This window comes from Pygocentrus nattereri, chromosome 18 (assembly GCF_015220715.1).
Source record: "Pygocentrus nattereri isolate fPygNat1 chromosome 18, fPygNat1.pri, whole genome shotgun sequence".
In the NCBI taxonomy this organism is placed as follows: domain Eukaryota; kingdom Metazoa; phylum Chordata; class Actinopteri; order Characiformes; family Serrasalmidae; genus Pygocentrus; species Pygocentrus nattereri.
The window spans coordinates 29,520,740-29,543,179 of record NC_051228.1 but is presented as its reverse complement, the minus strand read 5'-3'; the positions used below and the strand labels follow the sequence as shown (position 1 = coordinate 29,543,179).

General features: G+C 41.9%; 1 protein-coding gene across 1 annotated transcript; it reads right to left on the bottom strand.

The window, feature by feature from the left end:
- Window positions 1-17,994: 17,994 nt before the first annotated feature.
- LOC108424565 (zinc finger protein 703-like) lies at window positions 17,995-21,780 on the bottom strand. The gene is made up of 2 exons (XM_017692693.2): window positions 21,013-21,780; window positions 17,995-20,256 (listed from the first exon to the last, which is right to left on the bottom strand). Exons 1-2 carry the CDS (start codon window positions 21,271-21,273, stop codon window positions 18,736-18,738), a joined length of 1,782 nt encoding a protein of 593 aa, XP_017548182.1. The 5' UTR covers window positions 21,274-21,780; the 3' UTR covers window positions 17,995-18,735.
- Window positions 21,781-22,440: the final 660 nt, after the last annotated feature.

The window sequence follows — 22,440 nt, the reverse complement described above, 5'->3', positions numbered from 1 at the left end:
CACATACCAGAATAAAAACAGTAAAACCAAAAACGGATACCACTGGGATTCAAATAAAACTGAATAGCTTTAACACAGCAATGGATTTACAGCATTTCTTATTTTGCTGCTGGCATGAATTCACTAATATAGATATGGGCGTGTGAAGATATTTTTCTATCTTGTGTATATAGAATTCAACTATTATTATTATTATGGTCAAGTTTATTATAAAGCACTCATTGGGATTAAACAGATTGTCTAAAAATTAAATATCTGTATTTAGTCCATGTTTTGTAAAGACAGTTGTCAGAATATTGTTACATTTGACAATTTTAGGACAATATTTTTTAAAATACTTAGCCACTAATTAAAAACCAATATTCAGAAGAAGACTAATCAGTGACTGTTTATGAACTATTTCAGTTCTTATATGCTTGTTTAGATGAATTCTGAAGAGGACCTCACTTAACAGCCTCTTCAAAAGACATTAAAGTTCCAACTAAAGTCTGAGTGGACTGATAAATCAATGCAATGATCTGTTATTAATCTCAGTGGTACTGAGCTTTTTATAAAAGGAATCATCTTACCAATAATTTTCTCAGTCCTGGACATGTTTGCAAGTGATTAAATTTAGCGTCTTTGTTTTGCCGGACTTATGCTCAGGGGATTATGGGAGGAGCAGTGGTGGAAGAGATGAAAAATGATAACACAAATGATCCCATATTGCACCATAGCCAAACCATCTCCAATGTGTGTATCATTACTACTTAAAATATCTAAATTTTTATATCTGTAATAAGGTAATAATACATTCTGTCTGTCTTTGTTAGCCATTAGGTGCTTTGAGATATGTATAGTAGCTGGATTATTATGCATGCATGTTTTTTGGCCTAAATGTCTTCGAGTTTTCCAGAAGGGTTGAATCTCCCAATATTCTAATAACCCCCCTTTTTGCCTGAACAGGTCACTGACTTTTATTATGTAGTGACTATGTACAGAATTTAGGGGTTGATAGGAGTGTCAAGTATTCTAGTAGGAATGCATATATACATATTGGAGCCAACATTTTAAACAGACTGTTTTACACACAGTGTGAGCAACAACAACAACAAAAAACAACTGTTTGTTATGTAAATTCACATAGGCCAAGCAGTGCAAACAGAATTAAGCACGTTTGATCACCTTAAATAAACTAGTCATTAAAATTCACACATCTCAGTTCATTAACAGGACAAAAGATAAAGCTAGCTGACAATTAACATAGTTCAAACAATTTACATCCTTTCCTATCTCAGCAAACTCTTGCCTGAACTAAACCTTGTTGGCAAACCTGGGATATTAATAATCTATCTATATATCTATCTTATTTTCTTTCTTTCAAATTGACTTGGAAAAAAGTCTGGTTCTATTGACTTACATTAAAAGTAAAAAATGTTTTTACTTCTCCTTTAAAATTATAATCTTGGAGATACAACAACAGCGATATACAACATGGCCTAAATGTTAAAAAAATCTAATTTATCTTAAATCATTCTTGTAATTGTCTGACTTTGATTGTAAACAAAGCCTAGGTAAAATAGCCTACCTCAGGCCTGTTTCTGAACATTTCTCTTAGCTTTACTCGGGAGCCCCCCATCCCCCACTCCAATAATGTTATTTTCTATGCAAGCATAAAACGAGAATTTATACAGAATTAATTTTATAACAAGAAATGTAAGAGCATCTCTAACTCACTAACACACTTTCAAACAGTACATGTGGGGGTCTTAACCAACTGCTGCACCACTTACACCAGTGGTGTCAACAAGGCACCTAACCCTTAACTGCTCTCCAGGTACTGTGGATAGGGCTGCCCACTGCTCTGTGTGTGCTTACTAGTGTGTATGTGGTGTTTCACTTCTCGGATAAGTGAAATGCGGAGGTGGAATTTCCCAGTTATGGGACTAATAAGAGTCACTTAACCACTGAAAGGGCCATGTGAAAATATCAGCAAATCCATTAGCCACTTGTGGTTTTTATTTCATTTTTACATAACATTTTGCCGTGACCTGAAAGGGTCATTGTTTTTTTTTTTTAAAACTGCTTATTTGCTTGAAGTAGACTCCAGGCATCTTTTCTTTTTGTGTAACCGCTGGCCCAAAGATTGTTGTTGGGGGTCAGAACTCACACTATGTTGCAGTGCATGCTGAGGACTGGAGTGCATCTCAGGGTGAAATGGGCTAGTAAGAACAGAAAAGTAAAATAATTTTGTGGGCCGAATGGCACTGTGTCACAGGCCTTACTTGGCCCACGGGTCTTGTGTTTCACATATGGGACTTATATGAAACAGCCCTGGCCTGTCCACTGGGCTCAAACTAGAAGTTTATTACTATTACAACAACATTTAATTCTGTTCTTGAGGCATTTTTAGAAGCTTGGCATAACAAGTTTTTTTTAAGTGTTAGAAACAATTCTGTAATTCTATGTACAGTTCTATGTAGCTGTAGGTCACTTGTTTTTCACTAGAAAACATTCCATCCTCTGTGGCCACTCACTGTTTACTCTTTAGAAAAAATATGTGTGACTGAATCCTTAATAGCCTAAACAATGAATAGACACATTAGGGATGTCGAATGCAGTAAGAAGATGCTTTTGTGGTGCTTCTTTATTAAGTGCATTAACATTCCACATGAGGCCTAAAGCCGTGGTCAACATCTGTGTTAATGAACTTGCAAAAGTCTTTGAAGATCCCAGACTCTTGACTCCACACCTCCATGTTTCCCTGAGAATTTGCCTGGGCGTATTCCCTCAGGCAGGCTGCACAGCGTTACACAGGCATGTTCATGTGACAATCCAAGAACAAAGCAATATATTGTTGCTGTCATATTGGAACCGTATAACTACAGCTATTTTTATTGTTCCACAGTAGTAGGATGTCAGCTGTTCTTTACATTATATAAACATTCTATGATGCATTAACCAACAGAAATTGTCCAACATAGTTGTAATAAAGTTTCTTACATAGATTAATTACCAGACAAAATTATGGGATCACTTTTCAACTACTGTGTTGCTGATGAAAAGAATAAAAGAATAAAACAATAAAAGAATAAATTTCTATGAAGAAATAAAGACATTTTATTGGTAGATGAGTCTGTTATGACTGAGAAAGCTGTAGAACATTGACATCCAGAGTGTGACATATTTGAAGAGGTGATCAAATCCTCAGGGAGATAATCTATAAAGCAATTGGAAAAGTACTCACTCGTCTGCCTTCACACGCATTTGAAATTGAGAGAGATCCCATTCCAATGGATTAACCATATGGTTTAATATGATGTCGGCCCACCCTTGGCAGCTATAACAACTTCAACTCTTCTAGGAAGGCTTTCCACAAGATTTAGGAGTGTGTTTAAGGGAATTTTTGACCATTCTTCCAGAAGTGAATTTGTGAGGTCTGATGTTGGATGAGAAGGCGTGGCTCACAGTCTCCATTCTAATTCATCCCAAAGGTGTTCTGTTGGGTTGAGGTCAGGACTTTGTGCACTGGTGTGCAGTCATGTTGGAACAGGAAGGGGCCATCCCCAAACCGTTCCCACAAAGTTGGGAGCATGAAATTGTCCAAAATCTCTTGGTCTGCTGAAGAGTTAAGAGTTCCTTTCACTGGAACTAAGGAGCCGAGCCCAACTCCTGAAGAACAACACCACACCATAATCCCCCCTCCACCAAACTTTACACTTGGAACAATGCAGTCAGATGAGTACCGTTCACCTGGCAACTGCCATACCCAGACTTATCCATTGCCAGATGGAGAAGTGTGATTCATCACTCCAGAGAACACGTCTCCACTGCTCTAGAGTCCAGTGGCGGCGTTTTACACCACTGCAATCGACGCTTTGCTTTGGCGATCTCTGCGCACTATGCGCCTCAGCATCTGCTGACCCCGCTTCGTGGCTGAGTTGCTGTCATTCCCAACCGCTTCCACTTTGTTATAATAGCACTGACAGTTGACTGTGGAATATTTAGAAGCGAGGAAATTTCACGACTGGACACAGGTGCCGTCGTATCATGGTACCACACTGGAATTCACAGAACTCCTGAGAGCGACCCATTCTTTCACAAATGTTTGTAGAAGCAGTCTGCATGCCTAGGTGCTTGATTTTATAGACCTGTGGCGATGAAAGTGATTGGAACACCTGAATTCAATTATTTGGATGGGTGACTGAATACTATTGGAAATATTGTGTACATCATTTTGGAATTAACCTCTTCATGTGTACATTGATTCATAATCAAAGCCATTTTTTAGTTCTGTGTGGATTATTTTTATATTTGAACACACTTATAAAGCACTGTATCTGTGCCCAAGCTGTGGTTAATGAAATATATATAAACACACTGTGACTTTTTTACAGCTCCAATGAAAGAACAATTCTCTGATGTACTAGCATTTAATATCCAGCAGAGGATGCTAGAGATTAAGCTGTAGCTCTTCAGGAATGACTGAATTCTCAGAGCTAAACAGATCCTTCAGGCTAAATATATTCAGAGCTGTCATTGTAAATGACTGAATGCCATTTGAAGTAAGATCAAATGGACTTGTAAAAATGTGACCAACATAGCAAAACTTGTGTGCAAATTGGGTGTAAACTAGGTGCAAAACTTTTCCCCTAAAACAGTTAGATAGCCAGAGAAGATGTAAGCGAATTGCTCAAAGGCTTAAACCTGAACCCTAACCAGGGTTTTAGGGCAGTTTGTGACTTGTGTCGGAACATGTGAACATCTGAGGAATATTTCCAGAACCCCCATGCAACGTTAGCTTTTCAATCCTAATTACTGTTTCATCTCACACAGCCTCTGGCGGAGGTGTCGCTGTTGCCAGCATACATTGTGAAATGGGCCTGTGAAAGTGTGAAAGAGAAGGAAAGTAAAGGGAGAAGAAAAGTCCTGTCAGAGTTCATTATGTATCCAGGGAACAATGCTGAAAGTGGCAATGCAAGCTGCACTGCGCCGAGCTGCCATTAATCATGGCTGACAAGGAACCAGGGTTAAAGGTGGGAGAGCTGCCAGTGCCTCTGATAGTGATTATAGTGTAGAGAGAGAGGGAGAGAGAGAGAGAGACACGAATGGAAACACTCCTAGCAACTCAGAAGTCTTTCGTATAGCATCGGCTACAGGCTGACGTTTCCATAATAAGGCTGTGTCCTAACCTTAGAAGTACAAAAAAATTGTCACAATCCCAGACGGATGGCAGCAAAACATGACATCTTTTGCAGCCACTGTTTTGATCCTTTAACTACGAGTGGAATAGAAACATGGGGCATGGAGTACAACAGCACAAGTGTGACTCATAAACCTAGATTTCACCAGCACAGTAGATGAATAAACAGCATACATAAGCTCTATATTCCGACTTCTGTGGCCTTACAACAGGAAAATACCCAAAAAAGGGTTCTTTGAAGCGATGCCATAGAAGAACCCCCACAGAAGCACCTTTTGATGGATGGTTCTCTGAAAAACCACGTTTGTAAATGTGTGAAATAACCTTTTTAAAGCTTTACAAAATATCAGTAAAGGTTTTTCCTAGAACCATACATGCAAGCCAAGAACCATTTACAAAAGTTTACTTTTAGGAGTATCCCGCAGAGCACTGAACAAAAGCCTAGAGCAGGGGTGTAGCACAATTTGGTGATTTACCTGCTCAAACACACCTGATTCAACTCATCTGTTAATTGCTGGGTTTAGTGGGTGTGTCTGAGTTGGGAAACTACCAAACTGTGGTGGACACCGGCCCTCCAGGAGTTGTGCACTCCTGGCATAGAGGAATTTTGGGCCCTTTGTTTTAAAGAGCAATCCTCAACACGGAACTTCATACAGCACCTTTTTTCTACAAAGAACCTTTCTTTGGATGCTTCTTTAGATACCATTTTTAAAATGAGATGCACGAGTGTGAAGAACCTTTTTTAAGCTTTGGGAACCTTCACATAAGGTATAAGATCCATATCAATTAAATATATTTCCTAGAATTAACTTTGTACACCTCTTTTTCCAAGAATCTTTGAGTGGATGCTTTTTGAAAGAACTGTTCTTGCAAACTGTGTGTATGAGTGTAAAGAACATGAGTGTGGAGCCTAGAACCATTTAGAAACCTTTAAGAGGTTAACTTCTTCCACTACCCTCTGGGACAAAGACCTGGATGCTTCTAACCAGATGTGCGAGTGTAAAGAAGATTTTTAAACATTTAGGAACATTTACACAATGTAAAGGTTCTTCTTTTCTCTCAGAACCCTAAATGCAAGCCTAGAAGAACATAGGAACCTTTATTTAAGAGTGTTCCTCAGCACCAAACTTTGTACAACACCCTTTTTTTTTGGCAAAAATCTTTCAGTGAATGCTTTGGGAGCTTTGGGAGCCTGCACATAATGTAAATGTTCTATACCAATTAAATTATTTCCTAGAACCAAAGCAGCAACCATTTAGAAACATTCATTTGTGTAAAGTGTGTATTCTTTCAACACAAAAACTGAACAAAAGGCCAAATGAACTGTATCTGCTTTTCACTTCCCAAGTGATTGTGGATTCAATCTTGTTCTACGAGTCGCAGTCTATTCGGATGTTCCGAGTGCAATCTTGCTTCGCTCCTCTTGCAAGTGATGAAGTGCTTGGGCTTATGTATGACACTCCGAACACCTGAGAGCTCCATATTCTCAGAGTCTATCTCTATTTGTCTGTGATGAGGCGGCTCCCTCCTCACTTCAGCTTCAGCATTCGCCTCCTCTGAGGAAAACAGAGAGCAGACAGAGAGAAAGAGAGAAAAAGAGAGAGAGAGAGCATAATGGACCCGTGACTGGAGGAGATTGAGGCGCTGTTAAGTGCTCGGCTTGAAAGCATGTCTGGCCTCATTAGCTGTCAGTTGTAACAATACTGAACTGGCAGCGAAGACAGGTTGGAGTCTTGTGGCCATAAATCACAGGCCGACAGCCCTCTGACAGGCTGGGAACTAGCGCACATGCATGCGGGCGCCTTTTCCGTTCCCTCTCGCTCAGCACATCTGAAGCGAGAGCAAACACGCACACACACTCACGCACACACACATACACACACATATGTGCACACACACTCTGGCCCCAAAACAAGTCATCGAAGAGCTAGCAGTTCCCTTCAGCTGGAGCCTGGGCTCCTTTTTAGATTACAGGCCGCTCATTTCAGAGCAAGGCCTGGAGTGAAGGACAGGAAAGCTGTATATTTTTCGGACCTAATGGTTCAAGGATGTGAGGGCATGTAGGCCTGTTGTGTTTACAGCATATGAGGGTATGCAAAGGACTCCATACCATCCTAACAAAACGCCGTATTTCTGAAATGGTAACATTATAAGAGAATGATGTACATTTATTTTATTTCCATTCATTTTGGACCATTTCTATTGGCCCAAAGTTTAAAGCTGAGGAATTTGAAAAGATTTGAAACCTCTTTGCTTCTTATCTTAAGAGATTGTGGACCATCCTATTTGTCTTAATCAGTTTATCTGCAACTATGTAGTGTTTGGGGGGCCAGGGTTTAGAAGGGTTTTTGGGTGGGAAAGGACCTTGGTTTGTGGTTAAGTATGTCTGTTCTGTTGATTTTTCGCTAGAAATTCTGCATAATTCAGTCTTTGAGATGTAAACAAAGTCATTCATGATGGTGTGATCTGAAATGGTGAATTGTAAAGAGACTTACTAACTGGTTTCTTTACAGTGGTTAATAATAGGAACAAGGAGTCATGATATCTCTGTCACAAATATAGCCATTTTATTCATTATGCAAAACATGATCTTATATGTAATGGTTTTTAATGGTAAAATTGTGGTAAAATATTAACAACATGTAAAAGTAAGATTTCTTTGAGCACTATATAGCCTTATAATGCCCTGTCTGCACCTCACCTCTGAATGTATTTCAAAAAGGCACTTTTTATCTCAAATCTATTGTGCAACAATGTCTCAGGCATCAGACAGTGTATCTGTAACCATTTCATGTGAAAACTTTGTCTGAGGGGGCTTTCAGACACGTTTATCTCTTCAGATGTCTGGTTCCTGTCTCCACCGCTGTGTACAATTCAGACTTTTTCTAGAACAGTGCATTTCAAACTGTACCAGTCAGAATGACTTTGTCTCCATCTAAATAATTCGATTTTTCATACATTTTGAGAAATTGTAACTTAATTAACTGTTTATCTGTTAATTTAACATTTTGGTCTTTTAACACTTCTAAAGGCATGCACACTGTAGTTTTCTATTTCTATTATTTCTATTGTCTATTTTGTTACTCATGAAATGTTCACAAAATATAAAGGCTAGCTTGTAGGTGTAAAAAAGAGCATAATGAGGTTTTGATATGACAGCGCTGATAAACTAACGTACGAATGGAACCTTTATACCTTTATGATACTTCTCAATAGAAATATCAGAAAACTAAACAGATTTATGGCATTGCATGATTGGTTGAACGGTTTCACTAAAAGGCTGTATCTGCATTGAGGGGTAGGCCTACATTCACAGTGTGCGCACACATACACGCTCTCGCTGGGAGCACTTGGGGCTTTCATGTCATGTCAGTCTGCCTATGTCCATTAGGTTGACAGGCAGTAGTGCAGTGTGACTGGTGAGGAGAGTGGATGTGGGTGGGTGGGTGGGGGAGTGTTTTTAGGGGGGGAGGTTAAGGGGGAGAAAGAGCAGGGCCTCAGGGTCATTAATCATGGCCTCTGACATGTGCAGGCAGGGGCCACAGCCCCCCTGTGCATACAGCTGGGCTCCACTGCTGGCACGGGAGATGGATATCCCACGAGCTTCTGTTGCCCTCGCTTTCCTTCTTTTTAGCTCATTCTTTTAATGACCATTCCTTCTTCCATTCAATCGTCCATCCATCTCCATCAACTGTCTGTCCGATCTATGACACCTTCCATCTAGTCATCCATCCATCCACCCATCTTTCCATCTGCTGATCACCTCGAATCACAATTTTTTGCTTTACTCTTTAAAATAAAGGCACTAAAAAGTGTTCTTTTGAGTGAAGCCATAGAAGAACTACCTCCCTAAAAAAGCTTTCGGTGGACGGTTTCTCATAGAATTCTTTTTGTAAATGAAAACACAAGCGTGAAGAACAATTTAAAGTTTAAAAAAACCTTCACTTGATGTAAAACTTCTATACAAATCAAAAGGCTGTAAACCGCTAGGGCCCGTTATTTTCACGAACGTTCCTCAGCACTTTACTTTGTTCTAGGACTGATAAAGTATTTCTTTCCTCAAGTTCCCTCATTTTAGGGACACGTCAGGGAAACTACACAACCACTGCCATTCTCAGCCTCTCTCTCCCTTTCTCCTGCCATTTATCTTTCTTTTATTTCCTCGCCTGTCTTCCACATGTAACTTCTTCCAGATGAGCTCTGCCCGAATCCCTCTTCATTTCCAGATTTACGGGCACTGGGGATTGGTTTTGAGCTGGAAGCTTTGGAGAGTTCTTTGTGTTCTGAGCAAGTTCTGGAGAGTCAGGATGAGAAATAAAAAATAGGCTGCAAGTCCTGGGAGTATTTGAAAAAGCCCATCTTAGAGAAGCAGGTCCTCAATTGTCATGTGAAATATGGCTCCTGCTCTTCTCCACAGAACATAATAAATCTTCTTGTTTTGTGTCCTTACTTAGCTTTGGAGATTTTTGGTTTCTCTGTTTCCTGTCAGAAAAATATGCTTTATTTTTATCCAGAAGACCATATCCAACTTTCATTAGTCTGTGGAGCCACCAAAATGACTTCTTTCTCTGAGGAGAAAGATTTTATATCTGACAAACAACAGTGCGGTTGTTCTAAAGTGTTCTACTCTTTGGAATAGAAATGACTCATCATTTAGCGGCGGTAATTATCACTCTATATCATTCCTTGTGGAGCGGGTTAACAAGAAAGAATGCAGGGGTTTCAAGGAAAAGCCTTTGAACTCAGACTGTAACAAATGTGAGTGTAATTCCTGTTTCTGGGCCTGCTGCTCTTTTTTCCTTGCTTCATACTAAGTTCCCCACTGCAAGGTTTTCCACAGCTTGATTGAATCAGACACCTTCATTTGTACAGGCTATGAGGTCAAAAGGCTGGAGCAACCTGAGAGAAAGACGGAAAAGGAGGTGATGTAAGATTTTTACTGAGGGTTCATGTTTGTGCCAAAGTAAGTAACCCACTCCATTAGTATTGGTATGGGTTCAGAATTAGCTTGTATATGTAAACAGCCTGCAGTAGAAATGTCACAATCATGAAATTGTAGCTGATGATTTATTGACATATAAATAATTGCTTTTAACAACTGAATCGTCTGTTTTGTTTATTGTATGCATAATGCAGCTGTTAAAGTACAAACCTAAAGTAGCCAAATTGGCTGATTAGCTTTCCTGCTTTCTAGTTGTCGATAATTAGCAACTGAAGACAGAAACAGCTTCAGCTCACATAAACAAACATTACTCATTGTCGCCCTCTAAAGATATAAGGCAGATGTTGTTGTTTTCATAAGATCCATGATGTGTCTCAATGAACAAGTGTTCTGATTTTTTTGTTTTATTTACGGATGCTTGCGTCAACCCAAGGGAGGAAAGCATTCTGTTTGCTGTGACATAAACATAGGATTGTTAAAGTTAACTGTGGAAAATAATTAAAAATGACTAATCTCCATCACCTCAAATAATAATCAAGTGATTAAATACAACTGTGACAGGCAAACATGCACAAATATGCACATTATTATAATATATATATATATATATATATATATATATATATATATATATATATATATATACACACACACACACACACACACACACACACACACACACACACACACACACATATATATATATATATATATATATATATATATAACCTTTATCAATGGTTTTAAAATCTGAAATGAACTGAACTTGAAAACATAACAGTGACACTTTCTTTTGAGTTGCTCTTTTAAATGAAACAAACACTCGACGGACTCTCAGTAGCATGTCAAAAACATATGAGGGTTAGGAATAGGTTTTGGGTTAAGGTTAGGATTAGGATTAGGGCCATTACTTAATGTAAGTAATGCATCAACAGGACATCAAACAGATCTTTTTCACCTCAATGTCTTCAGATGCTTCAATACTGCTACTTCACTCAAATGTTGTTGATGTGTTACTGATACTCTGTTAAGACTCTATTAATCATCTACAAAGGGCCACTCCAAATAAAGTGTTACCAAAATAACATTACATGCTCATGCTTGAGACATAAATGTTCGTGGAAACCTTGAAAGGCCTAAAGAGCATACCTAGCAAAAACACTACCGTGCGCACTGTTCATATACCGACATTAACTAGAACTTCTTTTGTGCATGGTGTCTCCTAACTAGTGCTTTATTTTATCATATGAACTGACAGAGCAATGAAACACTGGGTTGTTCATAATAAGCTGCAATTTCTCCAAGGGCAAAATCACACACAATTCAATTTGCGCGCTCTCCCTTTCTCTTTCTCTCTCTCTCCCCCCCTCTCTCTCTCTCCCTTTCTCTTTCTCTCTCTCGCCCCCTCTCTCTCTCTCTCTCTTTCTCTTTCTCTCTGTCCGGCTCTGTTCTGTTCTGTTATTTTACCGCAGTGTGCTCAGACCCCACCTTCCTGCTGTTCAAACCACAGCAGTGCCACACACACAGGGCCTGCCATAAATCAATGGACAGGATCGTGTCTGCCAGTCAGACTAAACAAGAGCATTTGTGCTGCTTTGCACTCAGTCATTAATCATCTTGACAGTTTGAAAAACACATTTCCCCTTTAATGACTGTATTTGGAGAATCACGTCTGCTTCCTCTCTTTGCATTGCTCCTGCTGCCTTTTTTCTCTGAAAGGGGCTCTTTCCTTACCAAAGGGCTGGAGGGAGGGGGGTGGTGGTGGCAAGCCATGTTCTAATTAATCGCTGACAGCAAGGTAAATGTTATTATATGTTATTATATGGTTAGTCATGGTTTGAAAATAAACCCAATCGCAGTTACATGCACTGTAATTGTATTAAGCTATATAAGGCTTCAGCTCTTATTTTACTGCTGGCGGTGCCCAGCAGAACAGCAGACGTTTAAAAAGTAACATTTAAACCATGTAGATATCTGGCTGAAAGAGTGTTGTGCTAATGTGACTGGTGTAACTGACTAATGCAATCCCTCATCAGAGATGAAAAAAAACAACAACCTTGAATTCAGTGCTGAATAACTGCTTTTTTTTTCCTTCCCAAAAACACAACCGTGCGTACCGCAGACGAGCTGATTGGGAAACAGACCTCCCTGGCGCTCGGAGGGAGCGGCTCTGCTTAAGGTCAGGCCGAGCATGTTGGGCTCGGTTACACACGGAAAAGGGGTGCAGAAACCGAATGGAATGTCAGACGGAGACCGCAAGGCGAATGGAGGCTACGCACGAGGCCAGGCCGCACTCCTCCATCCCGCTGCCAAGGCACGTTTCTCCACGGAGCGTCTCGTTCAGGATGCATGAAAGCTGACAAGTCAGCGGCAGATCAAAACCAGCTGGGGCCGCACGTATTAGCGGTTCGCCATAATTGCCAAGTGCCCTCTGCTGGACCACTGGGCCCTGGTCCGCCTACACTGCTACATACACCCACCCAACATTATCTGTTGGAAGACCCAGTACTCGAGATCCGCAGTTTGAGGGCATGCCTTAGTTGTAGATATGTGCTCCTATCAGCTAGACTTAAAGGTTAATTTATGATAGCTACACGTTTGAATAAAGTTCATTGCCTGATTCAGTCCACTGCTGCTCCCACAATCCCCCGAGCACAAGACAGATGCTAAGTTGATCAGTTGAGAACATGTCCACTACCGAGGAGACTGTCTAGTTTGACGTTCCTTCAAAAGAGCTTAGTAACGGCGACATAGTTAACTGGCTCACCACATTGATTTATCAGTCTACTCAGACTTTAGTAGGAACTTCAGTGTTAGTAAAAATTGCCATTTGTTACTCTTTAGAGACCACGTATAGGCTTCAGCATACTTCTTGTTGATATGACAGAAAAACAAATGCAGATATTGAGAGGACCCTTCGCTTGCCTTGTCATGCACATGCCAGCTAGGGGAACTCACGGCAGCCAAAAGAAATCCTAAGTATGTGAGCTTATAAGCTTGTAAGCTTGTAAGCTCACAAAGGTGATTTTGGCTTTGTGTAAACCTCACAGGCCTCCTTTCACTCAAAGTATACTAAGACCTTAATGAATGTACTTTTTAAAATAGTTATTGAAACAAGCATTGCTGGTGTTTCTATGTTATTTAGTGGGTAAGTATTCTAAAAGTATTCTCCTAAAAAGGTTAAACATTGAAGATCCCAAGCTGGGCTCACTAGCTACCTAAGTTAAGAACAATATTATCAGTCATGTCGAGGGGGCTACAGCACCCCCAGATTTCAGGATTGTGGAACTGCAAGTGCTAAAATAACAACATAATTTTAAAATGTTTTGAGCGTAGCAAAAACCCATATGTGCTTGCAGTAAGGTAGAGTTTTATTGATGTAACAGATAAGAGAAAATAATTTGGAAATGGAAAAAAAAACTTTGATCAGTGATTCAAAAATCTGATTTAAACTGATCAAAGTTGACACAGCATGTTGTCGCTGTCCAAAGAAAAACAAACATCTCCAAAATAGTAACTTTACAGGAGAGGGTAAAGATGTAAGTTAATGGAAAGAGATTTTATAGTAAGCAGTTTCGGAGCATTTCTATTGGCCCAGTAATCATGAAAATTTCAGACAATGTAAAACACAGGTGCCATATTCAAATGATGCAGAAAAGTAAAAACAGAATGGAGATATTTTTCTTTGGACAGCAATAACGTACATGCTTAAGAAATAATAGCTGCTTATGGAAACCTTGATAAGCCTAAGAAGAATATCTAGCAACGCGCAATTTATATATTTATATATTTTCAGAATGTACAACAGCTCTGCACTAAAGCATGTTACGATACATTCTCTTTTATGTAAATCAAACAGTTCAAATAGCATAATCGCATATCAATTAGCATGATGTCACACTGAATGTCCAGATATATGCTGCTTAAAATTTTAGCAATTTTTGCATCAGGACAAGTCCAACAATGAAACCCAAGAATCTCACAAAGAAAAGAAAAAACAAAGGGGAGAACAGGGGACAAAACAAAGAACACCAAAGATAACAAAAATGAAAATGAACAGGATACAAAAGGAGATACTGAGGAAAAGGCAAAAAAGGCAGTACAGTTTAAAAAAAAACACTGATGAACAGTCACAGATGTGTGGGGGCGAAGAGTTAACTTTGTCAAAATTTGACAAAACATTTAACTTTGCTTTGCTAGCTAGCAACCCACCTTAAATTAGACCTAGTACGTCTATATCGCATTAACAAAATAAGTTCTGAAATAAGTGTCCAAACTATTTCTTATTCACAGTTAGAATTTATTAATTCATCACTGCCCTTTAAAACAATGAATGTTGGGAATGTCAACACATCATGCATTATGCATATTATGCAAGTCTAAATTCACATCAAACACTGAGACTAGGGTTTTAGGGTCTAGGGTTTTAGCTGGGTCTCTGGGATCTGAATGGGTGTGCAATAGGATGGGAACCTGTGAGCTGAGGAGAGAACTGACTTTATGTAAAGGAAAAGAAATACAAAACAGGTCAGTTTACTGTGGCATCCAATCAGGCTGCCACAAAGCAGTACAATAATAGCCTGGGACGGACCGAAAGGTTTTGTTTGACCAAAAGCTTTCTCGGTACAGTTCAACAGGGAGCCTTGAGTGTGGTTGGTCGTAAGTGATATTTTCTGCATTTTGCCTCTCCTTGTGTCTTTGTGAGTGGGAGTAATGAGCTGTTTGATAGCTTCACCACATCGTTAAAACATGGACAACATCTGTATGCATCTCATTCAAGCCACTTTAAAGAGAGACATGAGAGGGAGGCAAAGCCACACATCGTGCTGTGGAATAACGACTGGGAGTATCAAAACCCTGCAAGAAAAGGAGAGAGATCTTGGTGTGCACCCCAAGGCTTTGGAAGCTCTGGGAAATCTTGGTTTGATCCTTTTGCAGTAAGTGATGAAGACTGTGGCTGGGTCTCAGGCGAAGCTAAGAGACGCTGGAGCCTTGCAGGGTGACGGAGCAGCAGCTCCACACTCTGTCATCATTAATCACTAGCTCTTGTCAGTTGTCCACCCAGTGCCGGCCTCAGACACCACCAGTACTTCCCATTTTACCCTCATTGTTGGGGGAAGGGCAAATGGCATATGAGCCTGTGTATTCTGTGTGTTTACGCATCCCCATGTTGTGCAAGTCGGGGTATTAGTTTGCATTTCCGAGCATGTAAACGTATGTCTACTGCTGCCTAAAAGATATATTGGACGGTAATGCAGCTCCTTTCTTGCTCGGCACACAGTAGTCCATTTTGTCTGTCTTCATTGGGTCGGCGGTGATGTATCTCTTCGGCATGAGCAGCAGGGATGACAGAAATAGAGTGTGGGTGTTGATTCCTGCCATGACTGGGAGCTGGGGGAAGAGAGAGAGAGAGAGAGACGGACAGAGTGATTGATGAGAAGCGAAGGAGGAAGAAAGGGAAGATGGATCGGATGACAGCGTGATGGACGAGTTACAGCAAAATGGAAAATGGCACCACTATTCATCTCTCCCTTGAGAGCAGACCTCTGCTCTTGAAATTTCATCTATTGCACCTTTTATTGATTTAAGGGCAGACAGTCATCACTGGTAATGTCATTTTAGTAGAAATTTGCTCTGTTAGCTCGGTATTACTTAACTGACAGCCGGTGCTTGAAGTAGTGATACACAGCTGAAGCACATTCAAATGTGGTTTGGGTGAAGATGGAAGACGTTAATGGTGAAAATGCTAGTAATGCATGCTACAATGACTGTGGCTTGACCTTCTTTTGTCCGTGGGGTGTCGGTCAGTACCCTTGACAAGCTGATTACTCAGAGACACGACCCACGTGTTCGTGCTGCATCCTGCCTCACCCGCCGACCAGAGCCTTTGGAAACTTGACCCGTCCACTCAAGTCCAGCCAAGTGGATCTGTTCCCTCACTCAGCATCACAAAGCGTGATTCGCACAATGTCTGGGAAAAGTGAGCCGGGGCCAAACTCTCCGGTTACCTGTCCAGAACCGACGGAGACACAATGGCTTTCTGCTCTGATGCGAGATCAGTGTTTGATGCTTTGAGGTTGATTGCATTAAGGAAGGGGCACCTTCAAGAGTGGTCCTAGATCAGTTCGGATAAGACTGTAATGAGAGTCTGAGCCCCAGGGGTAGTGCACTGTAACCTTGCGAGTTAACTGTCAGTGTGTGTGAGTGATGGTACACAGATACTGAGCTGTCAGTCCCTGTTTTGTTACTTTGTGAGGCCGTAGGATATTATTGTTGCCAATCAAACTGGCAAGCTGAGCCATGCCAGCGGTATGCTGAAGTCTATAAATGCTGTTCGAGAGTCAGCTAGACAATTTCAAAGCTCTCCTTGCTCCATCATGTGATGAGCACTGGCATTGACCTCAGGCCTGACACCAAGACCTGTTGCCAATCAAGCTGACAAGATACACTCCTCTGGTTTCTGTCCGCCCTTGATGACTGGTTTTGCATTCCAAATAAAATTCCTCCACCATTATGGGCCACATAGCAGGCCTGACCCATATCAGCAGCTAAAGGCAAAAGTGTCAAAAGCTAAAGTGTCAGTGGACAATAAAGACGCCAGAAGACATTGACATGCCCAGGCATAAACAGTTGTAGTTTCCCTCTGGAACCTGAAAGGCCAGGCGGCTTCTTTTGTGGATCTTTGGTGGCTTATGCAACAGAATCACTTTCTTAATTATAAAAGAGTGATTCATAAGTGTGAAATGATGTAATTAAATTTAATTGAACTGTCCGAGGCGCGGCACTCCTTGAGAATTCATTACTGCATGCACGAGAGGATATGCACAGAAAAAAAACACACGTAAGAATGGACACAGTAATAACACGCTGAAAACGAGAACCTTCAAGGCAAATGTTTGCATAACTACAACCCACTTCCTGATGTATCAATTGACATCTGCTGTCACTCTGTGGATAAGGGACACAAAGAGAAATGCTTGGAAGTAGATAGGAAGACAGGCGAGGAGGGAAGGGGTCCCCTGGGTCATCATTACAAGCACACACGCAGGTTTCACAACAGCAGCATGCCTCAGGATATGCTGAGGCGGCACTCCCAGCATGAAGGAAAAGCGCAAATCCATAGTGGCATTGAAGACTGCTTCGCCTGCACTAAGGCACCGGGCTGCTGCTGGCAGTGTTCTTGCTTCATAGCTTTGCTGCTGAATGCTGAAGTGGCGGGTGGAGCATGTTGCTACATATACGAGTGAAACGGTAAGTAAACAACATGGTGACAGGCACATAACTTCATTAACATAATAGGGGCTCACCAGTGGTGCTGCTGGATGGCTAGCTTGGCGAAGCGTTCCACTGCCACACTTGTTTTTAAAGAGTCACTGAGCATGAGATACAATCAAATTTGTAAAGTGCTTGTTTGTTTTCATAGTGTGTAATCACTGCTGTAAATCATGGTGTATACAAAACAAATAAATAGCCTATTCTGCCCTTCTCCCTAGTTCTCTGCTCTTGTCCTAGTCAAGTCCTAACTGCACCACTCACTCTGTGCGTCAAGACACAAGATAGGGCCAGACAACTCAGGGCAAAGGAAAAGACTCTTTGGCCTTGTGGATCGATACTACACTTCCTGACACAATCTCCAGAGACCTGCATTATAAAGATAGGCCTGGACCAATCTAAAGCGGTACTGATAAGAATTCCCTATGGCTTTGAGTAATGCTGAGGATTAAATACTATATGTTTTTCCCAATAGAACTGCCCTAACCAGTGGACTCATACTTGTTTGAGAAAATAGACAATGGTGAAGGGCCTAATAGAAAACACACATTCTGAAAATGACATTGTGAGGGAGATAAAGAACTGCAAAAGCATGAAATTTAAATATAACCATTTCATTTATTTAACAAAATTATAACTCCAAAGTTGGACAGCACTGCCATCGCTATTTTTCTTTCTTTCTTTTTTTAATTGAACTGGCACCATAACCAGCCTTGTAATCTTGATACATTACAAAAAAATATTACAGCTCTTTATACCATTTATTTGTAAGCTGTTCAAATTAAAAAAGGAGTATTTAGAAAGCCCAGAGGGACTTGGACATGCACATTCATCCCGCACAGACAAAAGAAACAGAAGCAACACAGAAGAGGACATCTGCCTCACGAAAAAAACAGAAATTTCCGAGACTTGAGCTTTTCATCATACTGTGTACAAATAATTGGCGGAGAACGTAAGAGAAATTAATAGCGAAATTAATTGATGTACTCTGATTTTGTAAAAGTAAACGATAACAACATTGTGTCTTGGATTATAAACTGGAAAGCCAAGCGCTTGTTAAAAAATAAATACAATTCTGTTTGAAAACTGTGTCAACGCTTCAGTCTCATACACTGTTTCAAGCTTGCATGCACCCTGCACACCCATAATCTCAGCCATAAGGGGCTCTTTAGATTTCTTTTTTGTCCCATTCACTTGTCCCTGCACAGCACTGGGAGCTGGAACCCAGGGGCAATAACAAATGTCCAGTATCAGATGGATATCTTAGCAGTCATCATGCAAGCACTTTGCTTGTTCAGGTTCTTTAGAATGCTGAAGTGTGGAGGGTCTGTGTGGTGCCTCATTGGTAGCCGAGAGCTGACGCAGATCCTAGTCTTTGACTGTAGAGGGCATAATGGGAGTAGTAGGGCGCAGAGGTTGGTAAAGAGTGCATGGGCAAAGACGGGGTTGTGGGCAGGTGCATTTTGCTGTAGGGATGATAGCGTGCCAGCCCAAGGCTAGGGGGTGCTCTTAGGGAGAAGGAGGTGGGAAGAGAGGCTGGGCTGCTCTGGGGTGGTAGGTGGAGGTGGCAGGAGGCAGCGGCTGCAGCAGCAGAAGAAGAAGAAGAGGGGTATGCAGACAGGAGCTTACTATCCACACCTGGTAGTGAGGTATGCGTGCGCAAGTGGGCCAAGAGTTCCTCTGAAGTTGTGAAGCGTTTGTCGCAAGGTCCACTGGCAGAGACCCAGTTGCAGGCATGTGGTAGAGGCTCGTTAGGAAGCATGAAGCCATATGTGTAGAGAGGGTGAGACAGTGAGGGGGTGACGCTGGAAGACAGTGAGCTCTGGTGGAGCGAGTGGAGAGGATGGGTGGGATACACCAGTGGGAAGCCACTCTTGAGGGAAGAAGGGTCATGAACACATGTACTGCAGTTGCTACCACCAAGGTGAGGAGCATTTGGGAAGCTCAAACAGTACGGGTCCCTGCACAAACCTTGCATAAAAGAGGGAGGAGATGCTCCTGTCAGTGGGCTGGAGCTGGGGTGTTTTCCTGCAACCCCTACGCTTGCACCGCCAAGGCTAGACTTGGTAGGGTCCAAGCCAGGAACAAACTGACCAGGATACCCTGCATAAGTGCCCACTATAGACCCATGGTAGCCCATACTGGAAGACGGAAGAGGAAAAACAGGGTGACTGCTGGATTTGAAGGGAGAAATAGAAACAGTCCCCAATCCCCCAGGCTGTGTTGGTTGCGTGTCTGCCTTGCCCTCATGACTGGGACTACTGTCCGAGCTGCCACTGCTGGAGTTGGCACTTGCTCTAGCGTGACTTGAGTTGGCCAGCTGGGGACCGTCCAGACTAGCCTTACTTGACTCTGCCTCCTTCTTTAGATTGCTGCTGTTGTCAGAGTTCGCCGACTCTGTGGTTTGCAGCTCCCCATTTGCAGTCTGTGAGTGGCCAGTTGGACGTGCTGTGGTGGGGGACATGCTCGGTCTCTGCGCCTGCGGTGGTGAGCCCACTCTAGAGTTTGGAGAAACAGTACGAGGAGGGTGGGACTGACAGCTCTGTGTGCTATTGCTGCCACTACCTCCACCCATTGGAAGACAAAACCCAGGCTTGTTAGTGCTGCTGTTGCTGTTAGTACCATCCCTCTGGCTGTCTGTGCCTATTTTGGAATAGGGCTTGAAGCTGGACTTGTCATCCAACGTGGACCGTTGCTCCCCAAGCTTCAGGGTTGAGGAGGAGGTACGAGACGAGGGGTCTTTGTCACTGAGTCCACTGGACGTGACTGAGGCCAGCTTTGAGGATGAAGGGGGATCTGGCTTACCTATCTGAGAACAGGTCTGAGCCAGCAGGGCCAGTGGACTCTTCTTGGCATCCAGCTGTAAAACCAATAGAAATAAAAGAATTCATTTCACATTTTAGCTACAAACATTTATTTGTTCTTAATTCCAACTGTAATATTATATACTCACATTGACCTGGTGGACAAGATCTTAAACAAACGCAATTACACTTTCAATAAAACCCCTCAGTCAGATTTGGTGCTGTTGTTATTTAACTAAACATTGAAAGTCCCCAACTGCCTCTCCCAGAAACCAAAAAGGCAAAGACATTGGATACAGGAGCAGGGGAACCTAAATCAACGGTGTCTCCTTTAACAGCATTTCAGTACAGGCTAGAGTATTTTTATAACGCAGCTGATTTGTACTAAAAGCTACAAAAACTAAGCAAAAATATGCAAAACGTAAGTAGACAAAACTCAAAGCCGCGGTCATATATTTAATGCGTTATATATCTGATAGTTCAAAGAATTTACAGGTTGTAAGATACTTTATATGTTAACAATTTTTAATATGGTAACGTTAGCCTAGTATAAAACCGTTTTCCCGTGACTTTCACCCCCCCCATTTTCCCCTCACACGTTTTAGTCTGTTTAGCTTTGTTAAAAACAGCATATCCAATTACCATGTAAGTGTATTTTTAATTATATAAACTAAATTCTATTAAGAAAAGTTGGTGGGACGTGGAAATGCATGACCAGCCCGGTACGAACACACCGAGCTCACGGTTAAATGAATAATGTGAGGTAAATGAATAATGCAGCGTACGTCGTGATGGATAAGATGAATGATTACCTCGATGCTAACCGGGGATGATGTCAGGGGCTGGAGATACTCCGGGTGCAGCAAGTGGCCTGAATGCGCCGTTAACATGGTGAGGATTTTCACTGGGAGCCTTTTCGCTTGACGGAGAGGATCCGAGGGTCTCAGGGAGGTGAAGTTAATGTCGGCGGACGAGCTCCTAATCCCAGAAACCTTTCTGAAAGGAAAGACGCCGTGTTCTCTGTCGGTGTGTGGAAAACTGTGCACTGTAGCTCCACCGAAAGAATCTTTCATTTGAGGGCGAGACTCAGCCGGGGGGCTAGCAGGGTCCGGACCGCAGCGTCAGACAGGACACATTTTGTCCTCACAGAACTCAGCGGCTGAGCGTTAACGTTAAGTCCATAACACTGTTCTGAGATAATCCAAACCCCACAAATGTCCTTCCAGCCGAGTAACGTTACAAACGACACTTTCAGGGTCAAAGAATTACTCCAAAGCCGCTCATAGCTCCGTTTCGGGCTCCAGTCGTCCTAACCGACACGCAGCAACGGAACAAAAAAACAAAAAAGTGCCTTCTCTGAGGCGAGTCCCGCAGCTAACGATACTAGCTATCGTTTATGCGGCTTAGCGGAGTGAACAAATCCACGGTACCTTGGACAACGGCAAAACTGAAACAGCAGAACGGCTCTGACTGAGCTTCACAGCATCCGCTTCGCCGCTCTCCTGCTCCGGTTCGTCTTGTTATACTTCACGTACGTTAAAAGCGCGAGGAGGACCTTCAACTGCACACGAACTGCCGTCCAATAGCCGTTGGCTGCATCGGTAATGAGACTACAGGACTTTTTTCCGCCTGTATTTCGGAAAGCCACGCCTCTCTGCACTGAGATTGGCTGAGTTTACATGACGAGCGTAAACAACTAGCCAATCCCTGCGCAAGAGGTGCTTTCCTGCTAGCCAATTGCAGCCTTAGTGAGGCGGGTATTGTCGGAAAACGGGTTGGAAAGGAACTGAAACGTTAGACCTGATGAAGGCGGGACAAATCTGCGTACGGGGCGGAGCTTTCCTACATTCAGGGAGTGGCTTTCTCGCACGATCCGCCCAACAATCCTTTGTCACGTTTGTGCTCATTGTGGCATGAGAATGACAACAATAGCCCTTCAAATGTCACCATATTAGACTCTCTCGGCTCGGTTTGTATTTGCTAACAGAGATCTCAGTTGTCTCACATTCCGCCGTTTTCGTAGCAAAGCGTTTCATAATGTGTGGCAGACAGAGGGCGCTTTATTCAGAAAATAATGACCACACAGATCCTCTCCGTCCCCACGGAAAAGGGGGTCTATTCTTAAATTAATCTATAAATAAAAAAAACAACATGTGATGCTAGTAGTTTGTTATATTCCACATCTACAACTTGCCCAAAAAAAAAAAACAAAAAAAAAACAAAAACAGGAGATGACGCAT

Coding starts and splice junctions, on each gene's coding strand:
- LOC108424565 (XM_017692693.2), bottom strand. CDS start 21,273: ATGAAAGATTCTTTCGGTGGAGCTACAGTGCACAGTTTTCCACACACC. Junction 20,257..21,012: donor CATCCCCGGTTAGCATCGAG/GTAATCATTCAT, acceptor TTGGTTTTACAG/CTGGATGCCAAGAAGAGTCC.